At 38.7% G+C, this 18,098-nt stretch overlaps 1 protein-coding gene across 1 annotated transcript in view; it reads right to left on the minus strand.

The window, feature by feature from the left end:
• Window positions 1-796: 796 nt before the first annotated feature.
• Window positions 797-18,098, minus strand: part of PTPN13 (protein tyrosine phosphatase non-receptor type 13) — a 154,618-nt gene continuing 137,316 nt past the window's right edge. The window contains exons 37-47 of the mRNA XM_065404715.1: window positions 17,073-17,163; window positions 16,025-16,147; window positions 14,474-14,565; window positions 12,846-12,901; window positions 11,142-11,245; window positions 9,648-9,796; window positions 8,597-8,687; window positions 5,376-5,713; window positions 3,925-4,140; window positions 2,096-2,158; window positions 797-877 (exon numbers count right to left, since the gene is read on the minus strand). Of these exons, the coding sequence (XP_065260787.1) occupies window positions 797-877; window positions 2,096-2,158; window positions 3,925-4,140; window positions 5,376-5,713; window positions 8,597-8,687; window positions 9,648-9,796; window positions 11,142-11,245; window positions 12,846-12,901; window positions 14,474-14,565; window positions 16,025-16,147; window positions 17,073-17,163 (1,404 nt within the window). The remainder of the gene's footprint in view (window positions 878-2,095; window positions 2,159-3,924; window positions 4,141-5,375; window positions 5,714-8,596; window positions 8,688-9,647; window positions 9,797-11,141; window positions 11,246-12,845; window positions 12,902-14,473; window positions 14,566-16,024; window positions 16,148-17,072; window positions 17,164-18,098) is intronic.

The raw sequence follows: 18,098 nt of genomic DNA on the forward strand, positions 1-18,098 counted from the left end.
ATTGCAGTGTAAGGACAGACAAACAGACATCTCCTGGACATAAAACACACCTACATACATTTTAAAGTGTATTTTTATTTACACAGTGGAAATGCCTAATCAGTTATAAGTTTAGGCACCTGATAATTCAGCTTTTTTTTTGTAAAAGTATATAAATATATACATGAAACTCTTATGAAGTAAACATTATAAACTGTGATACTTACAGTAAACATTCACTACTCTTTTCTAGGCTAATAGGTGTAAAGTTTGTAAAGCTTAAATACTGATTTCAAGTATTCCCTATAAAATCGCTCTACTATATCAAAATGCTGAAAAAGTGAGATCTGCTATAAACAAGCTTTTAAAATAGACTAATAAAATGTCCCTGTAAGAAAATCCACCAGGATAAAATACTGCCTTATTTTCCCACCCTCCTCCCACTGCAGCAGAAATACTAAAAAATAGCTGCATACCCACAGAAGGCATTATTACAATTTTTAATTAAAACATTTTTACTTCAGTCATTTATCGGAGAGTAAAGAAGCTGCAAAAATGCAACTTTATTAAATATTATTTTTCCTGGTACATAACCCCAAAACTATGGGATGGGGGGGAGGGAGTAGTGGTACTGCATTGACCTGCCCCTTACCATGTACTATAAGTGGCATGAAGGACAGACTGCATAGAAGAGATGGTTGATAGAGAATGAAGAAAAGGACTGGAATAATATTGGCAGAATGAACAAAATATGCAGGAGCCTCTGCTTCTGTTGCCTTTTTTTTTTTTTTTTAAAAGCACTTCAGGCTCTGGTATTTTATTTGCCACTCTTCTGTTCTTCGGCTTGGAGATGTTTCAGGACATAGAGGACAACCTGATAGCAGAAAATGTACTGATCCTATGAGAGGAAGAATCATAAACATGTTAAACAAAATGTTCACACTAGCTAAACAAGGTGCCTCTACCTGTACTTCACAGGTGGCAGAGTTCCTTATTTGAATACTAATTCATATAGTTTATTAACGAGAGAATATGATGAGTGAATGTTATGAGACAATGCTTAAAGAGAACAAGGGGGTCAAAAATGGGCTGCCCAGTTTTCAAGTGTACTCCATGTGGATTTGCCTCCTGGTTAATATTTAGTTTGATTCCTAATCCCACCATCACCACCACTACTACTTTGTCCCTATATAAGGCTTGCCATCTGCAGACCTCAGAGCTGCTTACAAACAAGGAAAGGGAAGCACCAAGGAGTGAAGTGACTCGACCAAGCTCACACAGCAGGTCAGTGGCACAGCTGGGAATAGAGCCCAGGTCTGTGATGCAACCTCCCAGTTTACAATGAGGATACCGCAGGGTTTGGGGCTATTTTTGGATAATTCTGTATTTTTTATTAAATAAGGCTTGAGAACTCCCTGATCTTGTATTCACTGTCTTCTCTAGGTTCAGGTTAGGAGGCTTTTTCAACCTTTCAGTCCTAAAAGTCATCCATCCAATTACCATAATGCTATGGATAACATCAGCAAATAAAATGCAATTGCTTTTTTAGCCTTAGAATAGGTAAAAAGGCACTAATGTGCTATTACTTCCAGTTGGAGTAAAATAAGTGTTTCCAGAATGGAATAAGGGGTTTAATGCAAGAATTCTAGAATGAGACTGTCAGATCTTTTATAGCCCAGATTAACACATCCGAAGAAGTGGGTTGTAGCCCACGAAAGCTTATGCTCTAATAAATTTGTTAGTCTCTAAGGTGCCACAAGTACTCCTGTTATTTTTGTGGATACAGACTAACACGGCTGCTACTCTGAAACCAGATTAACACAATTCACTACATGTAAATTTGCACACACTATGTTTGCATGCCCTTGTATTTGCATGTTGTGAAGCTTGTCCAAAATTACATGCATTATTATGAATTCTGCCCCTATATTAGCATTTGATTTCACTCCAGCAACACTGAGGTTGAGTTTATGGGGTACAAAGTGAGTCATTCTACAATATTTCCTAATACAGACATCTAGCACAATCTATATGCTTATCACTTTTTTTTGAGAGATCCGAAATTCAGTTAAAAATCTTTATTAAAGCACAACTTGGTAAACCAAGGTAGACATACCTCCGTCTGAACCATTCCATGTCTCTGTAGTCTCATGGTACGCACCAAATCAGAGATGTCAAACTGCCAAAAGCAAACAGACGGTAGCAGCAAGTGAGATGTTATAACAAAAAAACACACACATACAGGCAAATACACCTGTGGCACAGCAGGGAATTTGAATTTTAGTCTAGTAGACAAACATTAGTCAAATGCCAGTAAATCCACCAAGTTATGGACATACAGTACAGTATACGGAAAGCATACAGTATAGCCTGTACCAGTGCAATAAATATGTGAGGTGTGAGTGCATCTACTTTTCCTTTATCTTTCATTTTACCTGCTCAACACACCCTTATACTCCCCAGTCTTTATTCTACTAAAGCTCAGTCTGGAAGGGTGCTGCATACTCTGGCCCTAAACCAGCAAAGCACTTAAGTATGGGCTCAATTTTAAGTATGTATACACTCCCTTTGGCTTCCATGGAACTATGAAAGTGCTCAAAATTAAGCATGTATGTACATGCTTTGCTGGATTGGGCCCTAAAGTGCTGCCAATACACTTTATTTTATATCAAGATGATAGGAAAGTGATTGCTCCATGAACTGGTGGATGGGACGACTTTAAAATGAGGTTGCCAGTGCCCTCCTGTGGACAAGGAGTACATAATCTCTGTGAAACATGGCATGGCATCCTAAATTCTGTTACAAAAGCTCTTTTACCACCTCACTGATTTAGGTTCAGGCTTAGGAGCTGAAACAGTGACCTCTTTTGGTTTTGCTTTATTGCAACCTCCTTTGTTTGGATGAAAGGTTGCTAACTACTTCATTCTACAGCTTCTGTATTTATCATAGCTTCCACAAAATGTCCAACCTGTTTATGAAAAAAGCATGGCATGTTTTCTGTTTTAAATATTTACTTTAATTGAATTATGAATGTTACAGTGTAAAGTATTCAAGTGTAAAATCAGGAAGTTTCTTAAAAAAAGAGAGTGTTAGATAATTTAATGTTGACTAAAGCACATTTTATAAAAACACTCATAAGAAGAAATGTGAGTATTTCATTCATTTATGTTAAAGAATTACTACAGTCACTCAATAACTAGGCTTGGCAGAATTATTTTTTTTATAATTTTGATGGATAATATCAATGTTTATTTTTAAGTTTTTAAAATGTTTATCTATTTACATTTTCACAGTTGTGCAAAATTATGCGGCTTAAGAATATTTGTCTATTTCTATTGATTTAAATTCACAGTCACAGGAAGTTACGTGGGGGTATCAGACAATAGTTATTTAATGACAACAGAGCTTGAGATTCAAAAAAAGCTTTATAACCACTAAAACAAATTGTCTGCATCACATGTGAAAATATACAAAGTAAATGTCTTTACGCCACACTCAAAGTTCTCAAGCAGCATTTTTCTTACTTTGCCGATCTGTAAATTTTGGTCTTATCCTTCTAAGCCTATAAGGGTACGTCTACACAGCATTTTGGAGCCCGCAGGAGTGAGTCTCCCAGTCCCGGTCGACGGACTTGGGCTACAGGGGCTCACACTCATGCTCTAAAAATAGCCGCACAGACAGCACTTGGAAGTTGTGTCTCAGGCTGAAGCTCAGGCTCGGAAACCTAGGAAGATCCAGTGTTTTTAGATTTTTTTTTTTGGTCCTCAATATTTCTGGTTTTCACAGTTATTGCTGTTTTATACCATATACCTAATAAATCAGGTTAAGGTATAACCAGAGTCCTTGATTCAAAATAGTTGCACACTAGTAAAATAACCAAATAGCTCCTAGGGCTCATAGTTCACCAGTGAAAAGCACAGTTCACTCTATCCTCTGGGTACTCACATCAAGATCCTTGCTGATTAATCCTAGAACCACGTCGATACAAATAAGTGTCCCTGAACGTCCAATGCCTGCACTGCAGTGAGTGATGATAGGTCCCGATTTATGGATGTGCCTCATGTAGGAGATGAAAGTGAGCAGGTCGTTTGGTTGAGATGGTGTGTCATGGTCTGGCCAGGCAGTGAAATTCAGATGAGAAACACGCCGTAATTCACCAGTCTAAGGTTTTAAAAGAGACAGAACAAATACATACAGAAATGGCAAAGCAGACTGGCAGAACTTGTAAGACTTGCCTAAGAACATTCTGTAGTCAAACATCCCACTGTAAAGGAAGACTGGCCAATTAACTGGGACCCAACATTTAGGTTTTGTGAACAGAACAGTTTTGACAATGCCTTACATGATTATAAATGTGAATTTGTTTGAATTTCAATCTTTCCCTGCCACGTGTGGAAAATAAGCCTGATAAGAGTGTATTAGAGCTCGAGAGCAAAAGGACATGGACTATGAATAAAAGTGAAAGTGATCAATTTAGTTTCATTGTCCTAGCTGCACTACTAGCACAAAGTCAGTCATCGAGTAAATTGACCTGCAAATGAATTTAATTGTAATAAATCTTTCTGTTTCTAAATCTAAGGCATTATCAGTAATGCATATATGGGGCCATGTCCTGACCTTCTGTTACAGGGGCACATTAGCACTGTGAGGTGATGTGCTTGAGCAGTGCATAAATGCTACCTGCTGAAAAGGTCTCAAGCTAGCTTATGCAGAATTTTATTCCAGTGGTGGAAGAAGCTGCTCACTCAAATTCCTACATGGAGGAAGAGTGACCCAATCATAATAGTCAAAAGAAATAAGGACAAAAAAGATTAAAGTGCCATATATACTCGTTTATTAGCCTGTTCGTTTATAAGCCTACCCCCCAAGATGGTTAGGTAAAAATAGCAAAAACTGCATGACCCTTTCATAAGCCGACCCTACATTTCAGGGGTTGGCAAACTCCTGGCCCGTTAGGGTAAGCTGCTAGTGGGCCTGGACGTTTTGTTTATCTGGAGCGTTCACAGGCATGGAGCACCTCAGCGCGCCACTTCCCGCAGCTCCCATTGGCTGGGAACGGCGAACCGCGGCCACAGGGAGCTGAGGGGCTCCATGCCTGCAGACGCTCCAGGTAAACAAAACGACAATGTATTAGATATTCAATTCAATGATTCCATAGAGTTTTAAATCATCAAATTTTGGTGTAGACCCGTTTATAAGCCGACCCCTGCTCTTTGATGCATCACTTTTTTACCAAAAATATTCAGCTTATGAACGAGTATATGGTTTTTCCAGGATGCGGAAGTTTAGATTAGCTCTGGCTGGACTGAAGGGATCCATGCCAAACAAACGAAAAAGGAACCTGCCCAATCCCCCCCGAAACCCACAGAGTGTGTAGAATGACTTGATTCCCTTACTTGAATATCTTCTAGCTCCAGCACTCTAATGACAAAGCCTTTCAGTTGTTGCAGTCTCACAAGGGCCAGCCGGAGTCTGTCATTGACCATGATAGTTTTGCCAAGCACATCGGGCCAATAACGCTGGCATTTTATCTTTTCTCCTTCTACTTCCTGGGTCATCATGGCTATTACAGTACACTTTTGTTCCCAAGTCATTTGCCAGAAGTCTGCTACTGTAGTAGGGAGTGGTCCTTGACATGCAATGTAGACAAATTCTTCATTCCCCACCGGCATTCTTATGAAGCTGGCATTGATGTATCCAGCTTCAGTTCCTAGGGGCACTCTAGTGGTATCATCTGCAATCCCAAAATAGAAAACATATTTTAATTATATATGTCCATACTAGGACTGTCAAGTGATTAAAAAAATTTAATCGCGATTAATCGCGTGGTTAAAAAAATTAATCGTGATTAATCGCATAAATAATTGCACTGTTAAACAATAATAGAATACCATTTATTTAAATATTTTTGGATGTTCTTCTACATTTTCAAATATATTGATTTCAATTACAACACAGAATACAAAGTGTACAGTGCTCACTTTATATTTATTTTTGATTACAAATATTTGCACTGTAAAAAACAAAAAATAGTATTTTTCAATTCACCTAATAGAAGTACTATAGTGCAATCTCTTTATCATGAAAGTTGAACGTATAAATGTAGAAAAAATAACTGCATTCAAAAATTAAACAGTGTAAAACTTTAGAACCTACAAATCCGCTCAGTCCTACTTTAGCCAATCGCTCACACAAATAAGTTTGGTTACAATTTGCAGGAGATAATGCTGCTCACTTCTTGTTTACAATGTCACCTGAAAGTGAGAATAGGAGTTGCATGACACTGTTGTAGCCGGCATCGCAAGATATTTACGTGCCAGATGCGCTGTAGATTCATATGTCCCTTTATGCTTCAACCACCATTCCAGAATACATATGTCCATGCTGATGACGGGTTTTGCTCGATAACGATACAAAGCAGAGCAGACCAATGCATGTTCATTTTCATCATCTGAGTCAGATGCCCCCAGCAGACGGTTGATTTTCTTTTTTGGTGGTTCGGGTTCTGTAGTTTCTGCATTGGAGTGCTGCTCTTTTAAGACATATGAAAGCATGCTCCACCCTTTGTCCCTCTCAGATTTTCGAAGGCACTTCAGATTTTTAAACCTTGGGTCAAGTGCTGTATCTATCCTTAGAAATCTCACATTGGTACCTTCTTTGCGTTTTGTCAAATCTGCTATGAAAGTGTTCTAAAATGAACATGTGCTGGGTCATCATCCGAGACTACTATAACATGAAATATATGGCAGAATGCAGGTAAAACAGAGCAGGGGACATAAAATTCTCCCCCAAGGAGTTCTGTCACACATTTAATTAACACATTTTTTAATGAGTGTCATCAGCATGGCATGTCCTCTGGAATGGTAGCCATATCATGAAGGGGCATACGAATGTTTAGCATATCTGGCACGTAAATACCTTGCAACCCCGGCTACAAAAGTGCCATGCGAACGCCTGTTCTCACTTTCAGGTGACGTAAATAAGAAGCAGGCAGCATTATCTCCCGTAAATGTAATCTTGTTTGTCTTAGCAATTGGCTGAACAAGAAGTAGGACTAAGTGGACTTGTAGGCTCTAAAGTTTTACATTGTTTTATTTTTGAGTGCAGTTATGTAAAAAAAAATAAATCTACATTTGCAAGTTACACTTTCACGATAAAGAAATTGCACTACTGTACTTGTATGAGGTGAATTGAAAAATACTATTTCTTTTGTCATTTTTACAGTGCAAATATTTATAATAAAAATAATATAAAGTGAGCACTGTACACTTCGTATTCTGTGTTGTAATAGAAATCAATATATTTGAAAATGTAGAAAAACATCCAAAATATTTAATAAATGTAAATTGGTATTCTATTGTTATAAATGCGATTAATCATGATTAATTTTTTTAATCACAGTTCATTTTTTTTGAGTTCATCACATGAGTTAACTGCGATTAATTGACAGCCCTAGTCCATACACCCATAATTAAACCTAGGTCCTGTAAACACTTATGGAGTAAAAAGCAACAGAGAGTCCTGTGGCACCTTTAAGACTAACAGATGTATTGGAGCATAAGCTATCGTGGAGTACTTTTCATCTCACAAATATTAATGAATCCTCACAATATCCTATTTGAAAAAAGTATTAACCCCACATCACATAAGGAAGAAGAGGCAGCGAGGTTACGAATCTGATGATCAGAGGTGCAGAGCCCTCGCAGTTGCCACGGACAAGGACTGGAGTTTTGGGCTTTCAGCACTCCTAGAAATCAGGCTCTAGGGGTATGTTTACACTCTGAGCTGGGGGTGTGATTCCCAGCTCCAGGAAACACACTCACACTAGCACTTATTGAGCTAGAGCACTAAAATGAGACTCTAGCCGCAGCAGGGCAAGCAGCGAGATGGGCTAGCTGCCCCAAGTGCAGGCCCATCAGAGACCTTAGATACACACTCTGGGCAGCTTGCTCCTCTCGCTGGCACAGCTATGAGCTCTCACAGATATGTCTCCTTGAGCTGGGAATCACAAAGTGTAGACGTACCCATAGTGTCTTACCCACGGCTTCAGAGACTTTGTCGGAGCAGAAATTAGAACTCAAGACTTTCTGGCTCCCAGTTCTAGACTCAGACTTCACGTCTCATGCATATGTAACTAACGGAATATAAACATAATTCTTTTATAGTGAGATTGATACAGTGTATTAATATTAATTATTATACTTTTGTCACTCCAGATTTACAATGGTATAACTAAGAGCACGATCTGTCCTCCTAGGTTTATGTCTATCGTATGTGACAAACAGGATCTGCTGCATTAATAGAATTAATGTTTTACGTGAGGGTGGAGGGAAAGGATGGGAGGCATAAAATAACAAGCAGGTGCACTCATATAATGATTTTCATCCACAGATCACAAAGTGCTTTAAAAGGGTGGGCAAGCAGCATTCTCGCTCTGTTACAGATAGGGACAATAGGTGCAAAGAGGTTTAATGGTTTGCCCAGTCACACAGTAACTCAACAGAAGAACTGGGAATAGGAGTCAGGACTTACCAGTCTGATGTCAAATCCACCAGACCACACTGCCTTTCTGGTTAAATTAACATAAAAGTTTACTATCAGATTACTTAGGACTTACAGGGAAGTATATTTTTATATCTGTTCTTCCTCCTGTTCTCTTTAGTTTGTCCAACCAAACACTGATCCAAAGGCTTTAAGTCTTGCAGGTTCTATAAACAGATAGTCAGCTCATATTAATAACTGCTGGGATAAACAAAATGCCATCAATTTTTAACTGTTAAGTGACTAACAGTATCTATTAGAAACATACAGAAATGATGCACTATAGATTCATAGATTCCAAGGCCAAAGGGACCATTGTGATCATCTAGTCTGACCTCCTGTATAATACAGGCCATAGAATTTCCCCAAAATAATTCATTTTGAACTAGAGAATATCTTTTTTTTTAAAAAACATCCAATCTTGACTTTAAAATTGCCAATGATGGAGAATCCACCTTGACCCTTTGTAAATTGTTCTAATGGTTAATTAACCACACTATTAAAAACATACACCTCATTTCTAGTATGAAAGTGTTTAGCTTCAACTTCTTGCCATTGGATCTTGTTATACCTTTCTCTGCTAAACTGAAGAGCCCATTATCAAGTATTAGTTCCCCATGTAGTTACCATTCACAGTCACATCACATGGGAGTAAGATATGCAGCCTTGCAAAAAAACAAAACAAAACTATCTTCTTGTAATTACTTTGTAATCTTGTCCTGGAAGTTTTAACATAGTTGGTAACATATTAACAACTTTAACAAGAGTAGAGATTCATGTTTTCATTGTGAGAGCTGGATTTTGCAGAGATCATTACATTTTCCATGTCCTTTCAGCTTAACTACTGGTTTAAAAAAATATTATTTATTATTAATGGATTTGAAGAAACAGGCAAGTCTCAATCACATTTCTAGATCTAAAGCCAATATAGCTCAGTCTAGTTAATGTAGTTAAACTGAAACAGAGGGGAGGAAAAGTATTCTTTCCTCCCTTTTGCTTTAGCCATGCAGAATCAAGCCCTATGTTTCTACCTGCTTCACACTGCCCTAGTGAAGAGTATTTTCATTGCATGGATTCATATTTAAAAGAGTTTTACAAAGGACTGAAAATAGCCTGTGTTTGTTTACCTCAATCTCTTTAGAAGGTACTCCTTGTTCCAGTAGTCCACGTAACATTCGGATGACTGACTTCAATTTGGCTCCAGTATATTTGCCTGAAGGAAGCACTCTGACAATTGGGAGCGCAGAGAGCTCTTCATTTGTCACTAAAGGGCAATCTAGCAGCAGAAGAAGATTGATTTATGTGCACATATAAACAGCTAACAGAAAGGACAGCCTATAGCATGCTATAGTAGAGTGCTATGAAATGAGAGATTTCCCAGGTACCACCACATCCAGTTTTCAGGTTGTCAATTGCTTATTCATATACATATTTCTTATATTTTATAGAAAAGATCACCCATAAGAGATCCATGACATAAACAATCCTTCCAGCATTATCCCTTCACTGGTAATGCTTGCTACCTTTTATCACTATTTTCCCCAGAATGTATACAGATCAATTCATGATTAAAAATGTCAACATTTGAGAAACAATGAATGAGTAATTTTCATCTTTAATTTCCTTGCAGTCAATACACTGAAATAATCAACAAATGCATTTTTAGCATGGATTCTTGAAACGCAATTTGCAAGATCGATGACTCTGCACTTGAGCCAGAGACTTTATATTTAAAAGTGAAAGCTCACACCTTACAGTTTTTTCTTTAAAACTTCACCTTAAAATGCATTGTAATGGTAAAAGCGTAAGATGTGTTAGCTGTATTAAAGTTTAAAAAAAATCTTGGTTTAAAAAGGCAGGTGTCCTGCATTATTCTTTCAAACACCACACAACTCATTAATAATCCAAGTTTCCTTGACACGAGAGTTAAAAATAGCTTGTGACTACTGAATCATACAAAAAGTTTACTAGAATAGTTTATGTTCATGTTTATTTTTTCTAAGTTAAAAAGCACTTTGAAGCACAGATGCTATAGACACAAGTCTGAATATGACTTGTGAATATGAATTCAGGTAACAGAACATATTCCTGAACATATTCAAGATGCTAAAGATAGACACCCAATTCTGCCACCCTTACTCATGTTGCGCAGTATCTTATTCTGGGAGTAGGTCCATTGACTTCAGTAAAGACGGCAAAATCAGGCCCGAAGTAATGAGGAAAATGCCGTGTATTTAGGGTGTGGAGTCAGCACTCAATAGATGCCTATAGGATCTCAGTCCAATTGCACATTTCACCATATGCCATTGCAGCTTTCATAAAATAGAAATGATGGAAGGAAATTGGCTGCAGTTCTGACTATGGCCCAATTCTGCAATCCCTTGCTCAGACGAGCATTCAGTGAATGAGTGGGATTACTCCCTTGTGTGAAAAAGGGTTTGCAAGCTTGAATTATGATGATCCACTTCTATGAGCTCTTGAGCACCCTGATCTCCCACTGACTGCTCTTCTCAGGACTGGGCCCTTAACAATATCCAGAACATGTTCAAATACATTTCTGACATGATTACATTATTGTAATCCTCATTTTCCATTGATTGTTTATTTGTTCAAGTCCTTGCCTTTAGACAGGTGTTCCTGATTTATTGATTCAATAGGGAGTTCATCACTTCCCCATGTAATTTCATCTTCATCCGCTTGTCCCACAAGAGGTTGTTGAGGTGACCTAGAAAAGCAAAGAATGTTAAAGGTTTCTCATTTCCTATTAGAACAATACATTTCAATTTTAAATATGAACATTTTCGATAAACAAAAGACCCTACAACATACTTTAGAAAAGTACAGAATTCTTAAATTTAGATCAAACTTTATAAACCACAATTAGAAGAAAATAAATATTTCATGTATTCAATAGATTCAATCAAAATAAGAGGTTTAATTCCATGATGATAGCTATTAATGTAATACATAGAGATTATGAATCATATTACATAAAATACAAATATAGGAAATGCTCTTAAAAAGAGAGAAACTCAAAAAGGATATTTTCTGGATAAATTTTTATTGTTGTTCCTTGAAGACAAAAGCCTTAACTTCTAATGATTTTTTAGCCTTACTGAACTAAATTTAAATGACATATTATTTATAACATGTATTACATATAAAAAGCTACATTAAAGAACACAAAAGTTGCAATATCAAGCACCCAAATATTGAGAAATGCCAGAATTAAGTTTGCCCATGCAACTATATATGTATGTATGTATGCATGCATGTTACACGTCTGTATGTATGATATAATTACATGTTATACACCCATTCACACACACGGTGCCACAAGTACTCCTGTTATTTTTACACACCAATGACTTTCTCGTGTGATCTGTATCTTTGCAGGACAAAATGACAATACAAAAATAAACTAAATTCTGAATTTATTTGAGAAAAAACAGCCATTAAGCAGTTAAGTTTTCTGAAGTTTTCTTCACAGCAACACAGTATAGCTGCCTTTGTTATATTTTACTTTATTATGCTTGAGTCATGACTGAAGATTCTCTCATTTAAGACAAGCAGGAGAAGAACAGAGGAGGAACCTTTGCTGTTAGGTTATTGTATGCATGTCTGCAAGGAACTCAGATACCATGGTGATGCTTGTGGTATAAGAACCTAAGTAGCTAAAACATTTCCCCACAAAATATCCGCAGTGCAGATTCCTCACATTCTCAGAGCAGGACACCTCAGTCCAGTTTTGCAGGGACCACAATAAGCCTATCTGGACTTTGGACTAAAGAAGGTGGCAGCTACTGCCAGTTTTGATGGTGATATTAATGGGGACGCATTCCCACATGGAAATGTCTGTTCATTCAGTCAGTCAAATCACTGTCAGAAAGAAGCAACTTTCAAACACTACTGTCCTGGGCTGGATTCAAACCAGCGATCTACAGATGAAAAGTTGTCCTTTGGGATCAGTAAGTTTTGGGAAAAGAGGAAGGAGTGGAGGCAACTGGGGGACTATGCAAGTCTGGATCTGAATACTTTTTCATCCTAATTATGTTCCAGTAGTTGAGTAGCAAAATAGAGTCCGACAGCAGATTTTTACTGTTCATAATTCACGACGGATGTTCTTGAACACCCCCACTTGACATCAAGTTCTATAGCACTAAATAATATCATGACCTCTCAGATAACATGAACAGACACAAAGCCATCCTATATCAACATGTCAACAGACAGATAGGGTTTGTGGTTTGTTTGTGCTTTATCTTCCCTCACTTCACCGAGCTGTAAAAATTATGTTACTCTTAAATTCCACTTAAAAATCCCACCTTTCAGGCATTACTTTGTCTTCACAATGTTCTTCACAGCCATTTATTTGTGTTGTCTAGTGAAGGAAGCATTTCAAAGTATAGTAAGTTATGTTGGAAGGGGACTGTACAACAAGCATACTTTTATCTTATAAACTAAAACAATGTTAACAAGTAAATTCAATATTTGTGCAGGGTACCACACTGAAAGCATTATGCATTGACAATCTCTATTCTTCCAGGAAATCCACCCAACCACAAAACCCCCAAACATTCAGCCTCTGCACTGGGGAATGTGGAACAGTTGGAGAGGTAAAATCATATCCCAGCCTAGAGCCCACCCCCGGCTCTTCTTCCAGCTTCAGTCTCTCTGTGCTAGTAATGTCAGTTAGGGTTTTTTTGTTTTGTTTTTTGTTTTGCCAAAAACCCTAGCGTGTGTACATCTTATGTTGTCCAAAGAACTGGTATACGCTATACTGGGGAAAACACTTTTGGTGATATAAGCTGCATCTACACTAGGAGAGCTCGCCAGTATAACTATGGTGAAGACTAGGACTAGGAAGGAGAGATGGCCTGGCTCTAGTTCTACACATAGGCAAATGTTCAGCATGCTCACTTCCGAAACAACGCAGAGTTGAAATTTGATCAGGCAGAAAATCTGCTTGTGGCTCTGCTCAACACATAACTCAAGTGACAATCCCCTGCCAAGTCAGCCTATACCCGTACCCAAACGGAAAGCAAAAGGACAGCGCACCTGTGAGTTTTGCCCCCAAATGAAATATGTCTCATTTGCATGAACAGAACTAGAATATTCAAGAGGGGGTAAGGAGCTTTTTTATTTTATTTTTGATTAAGAGAGCTCAGGCAATGTCAGTGTAAAAAATGTCAAGAGTGACTCACAACTGAGACCAGCTTGGCCCAGCTGGTGGTGCCTTAGCCAAGAGGAGTCTCCCTTTTAGATCCCCTAGAGAGATGTTCTAGATCAAGGGTCCTGGTGTTGAGTCACAGTTGTAACTGGGCAGGAAGTACAAACAGTGAGTATACACTGGATAGGGGGATTCTATTAACTGGATACATTTGCTATGGGAGTCTGGACGTCTATTGACTGATGCAACATAGGACAACATGGGGAAGTGTAGAGTGAAGGTGGTATAGAATTTGTTTGTGAACATTCGTTTATCTGAGCAGAAAGGTGAAGGAGAGGGAGCCTCAGGTTTGGACTCTTTACAGATACTCTGCAAAATATTTGAAATGCTCTGATTTTTCCTAACCTTCTATGAACTGAGGGAGCTTTCTGGCTAGCATGTATGAAATAGCATTGTATTGGCATTTGTTAACATTACACTTTTTAAAACTGTTGGCTTTCATTGCTTCCAACCAGGAACAGCAAATGTTAATTTTCTGGTTTGTTCTCTTGTGTGGTTAATTTATCACAGATTAATTATTATACAGTATTTCAAAAACTATTTCCATACTCTTGGTTTATAAACACTGTTTTCTGGAGGCCAATCAAATGGCAGTGACAGTTACATTTAAAATGTTGATGAAATTATTTCCACAAATTCAGTCTGATCGAGGGAACAAGAAGTCAATGTAAATAGTGTAGGAAATCGGCAAATAAAGACACTGCCAACATCTTTTCATTTTACCTCTGGAAAGTCTTCAGGCAAAGATGACCCATCACAGTCCGTGTCTTCAGCTTTTTCTTCTGCCAGCTTCCCACTGGTCTCTAAAGAACCTGCTGGAGAAATACATTGGAAGACAGAGCTATACAGAAGTGATGTTATGGGTAGATTAAGTGAAAATACTCATATTTTCATTCAAATATAAGAAAAGTAGTGCCTGCAGCTAAAAAAAAACAGGAAAAAAAATGGTTCTAAGGGTACGAGTCCTTGGCCATACATTCATTCTTAACAACTCTTTACTGTCAATGCGGACCATATGACTAACGGTAGATTACGGGCCAGATTCTCATTTACACTAAGGTCCTTTATACCACTTTGGCAGCATAAAGAGGCCTTAAAGTGGGCATAAACTACACTGGCACCCAGTTTAAGTTCCCTTTACACTGCCAGAGTGGTGTAAAGGGGCCTTAACATAAATATTAATCAGGCCAGCGTACTTCATCATTTTTAGCACAAAATCAAAATTTTAGCACAGTTGTTTAAATGTAGTTTAACTACGTGGTTATTTGCATCAGTATTGAGCTGATGTACCGACTACAAAAGAATGACAAGTTCTTAACCCAGCAATATGACTCTAACTCACAGTAGGACTAGGTCTAAACCCGGATTCTAGTTACTCCCTATATTAATGAGCCATCATAAAATTGTACAGGATAAAATCTGACCTACTTTAGCTATGTCACTGCTGCTACATCTCCCAGGTTCAACACACCAGCCGTGCTGCTGTATACAACAGGCCAGATCCCAGCGGGTGTAACTTTGGCAGTAATGGAACCACACAGATTTACACCAGCAGAGGCTCTGAGTCTGTAGTTTAACAGAATGCTAATAGATGAAAATAGGCCAGCAAGTTCAGGAAGGAGCAGAGGACAAGGATTAAAATAGTTATAAACTAGTGAGCGGTGTCTCAAATCTGGTGACCGCAGTAGCAGACACCAGTTTGGTTTAATTCACTGAATTATGTGCAAGCCCCCAGTGATACCTCACACGAGCAATTAGCAACCACTATTCCACAATCATGCTCATTTCAGTTGACGGTGAGTATTCTGTTGCAAAGACGGAGAGGTAACGAAAAGGGAGCACTGACTCGTGCAGCACTAGGAAGAAAGGAAACTACAAAACTGGCTGAAAATTAAAGGAGCAGATTTGAAAAGAAATGTTTTTTTTTAAATATTTTTCAAAAATTGCAGTTACAATTTTGTAACTATCAGGGATGTAATTTGGGTGCCTGACTGCACCTGCAAATCAAGACATCTAAACATCATCAGTTCTACCCACAAACAATTGCAGGTACTAATGCATACCCAAAAATTATTTAAAATAAAAGACCAGATTTACTAAATCTGGACTTCACAAAAAAATCCCCTTATTAGACGCACCGTCCCTTTAACCACATCTCTTGGAAAAATTCAGTTTGCAAGCTACTTCCATTCCACCACTTTCTGTTAGCTAACCAAAAGCCCATTCAGTGTTCATTTCCTGGGTTTAGCTTTTTGATGGCTGGCAGCTGGTCACCTGTGGTTGCATTATTGCGATTTAAGAGGTTCTGGGCTTCCTCGTCTACAACATTCAACAGATACTGGACAACGTCATTGTGGTCATCCTCATCATAATAGTCATCCTCCAGTATCTCAGTTTCTAGAACAATAAAACAAACAACATGGGGGAAAGGAATATAAAAAGATTAATTCTCATAAAGGAAGTGAATGACAAAAATGGCGCATTCCGTCAAGCAGATATTCTATATATTCTTTAAAATACTAATACAAATAATTATTGTGACTCTTGTGACAAGATGGCTGATGTTAGTATGGTGGGTCCTGCACTTTTCTTGGTGGGGGGCTAAGACGCCACCCCTTGCCCATGCTCTTGGTGTGACGAGGGCCCCGCTAGTGGCCCAGGAAGGTGGTAGAGGAGGGAAGCGTGGGAGGGATCTGGGTTTGCTCCTCACTCTGAGCCCCAGCTCCTCTCAACCCCTGCGGGTTCTTACCCTCTTCCCCCTTGGTGAGGTACCTTCGGTCCTTAGATGCTGGGGGAGGAAGTCTTCCTCCCCTGCTGGGGCAGGGTCTCCCTTACTTCGATTCTCTGGTCTTTCAGCTCTCACAACACACCTCCAAACTCCAGTCCTCTCTCCTTCCCCCTAACTGCCTGAAGCAGTGGGTTTTATTAGGTTCCTGACAGGGCCTTAATTGACTGCAGGTGCTCCAATTAACCTGTAGCCACCCTCCCTGGTCTACAGGGAACCACACCTTAATTAGCCTAGGGCTTATATATTTTGCCTCTACCACTCTTCCAGTGCTCCCTGGCCCTCCTGTATCACTCTCCTTCCTTGACTATGCTACAGAATTCAAACTCTGATCCCATTACTCCACTTCTCCTTTTCTTGGCAAATAACTCGTTTAGGAGAGAATACAGAACCAGAAAAACACATTATAGAAATGAATGTCAAGTTTAAGATATTCAAGAAGTTAAAATTGTCTTTTATTTTGAAATCTTTATTGCCTATTCTCTCTCTTACTCTTGAACTGAGGAGTACACAGATGTTCAAATCTCTCCTCCTTACCTGAGTGATCACTGTTCTTGGAAAAATCTGCCTGATGAATGCTGCTTACTGCATTTGTATGAGAAACTCCTATCATGCTTTCCCCATTAACCTAACAAAACAAAAAGTAGCATGAGTTAGTTTTCTTTTTTAAGGGCATGTTGTTTGTTCCTCTAACAGCAGCCCATTCTAACAAAGCACAGGGTACTACTCAGGAGGCAGACACAGATATGCAGCCTTTTCATGCCTCCTACTCAATTAAGAAAACACGATTTAATCTTAGTGGTAACTTATGCTTGACATTTTTTTAAATTGGCAATGTAACTGTACTATAACTTACAAACAAAACTAAGAAAAACAAAAATTAAGCCAGAATGTAAGGGGAAACTTCCTGACAGAGATCTATTAGATGGTGGAACAACCTACCAAGAGAGCAGTGTTGCTGCAATTACTTTCCTCTTCTTGTCCCTCAGACTGAGGCTATATTACACTGGCAATTGAATGACAAAACATTTGTCTCTCAGATGTATTAACCCCCCTCCACCCCGAAAGACAGAAGTTTTGCCGTGACAAGTGCTAGTGTGAACGGCGTGACAAAGCTAACCTCGCTCATTGGGGGTGGAAGTTTTTTTGTAGTCAGGAGAGCTGACAAACAGTGGCTACACTGCACGACTTTTAGCGGCATGGCTGTGGCGACACAGCCATGTTGCTAAAAGCTGTGTAGTGTAGACAGAGCCTAAGAAATAACTGTGAGGGATGGAATATTTTGCATTTATATTGTGTCCTCCATCCAACACTCTCAAACATTAATGATCTTAGCTTCATATCACTTGTACCTCTGTGAGGGAGGTGAGCATTACCTTCATTTCTTAGAAGAGAAAATGGAAGCAGAGAGAGATTAAATTACTTGGCCAATGTAACATACAAGCACTGTGAGGCGCTAGGAACAGATTCCAGATTTCTGAGTTACAGCCCTGTCTGTGCCTTAGCCACAAGACCAGTCTTCTTTCCTTAAATGAAGTTCTGGGCATTGGAAAAATAATTCCA

This window comes from Emys orbicularis, chromosome 5 (assembly GCF_028017835.1).
Source record: "Emys orbicularis isolate rEmyOrb1 chromosome 5, rEmyOrb1.hap1, whole genome shotgun sequence".
Taxonomy (NCBI): domain Eukaryota; kingdom Metazoa; phylum Chordata; order Testudines; family Emydidae; genus Emys; species Emys orbicularis.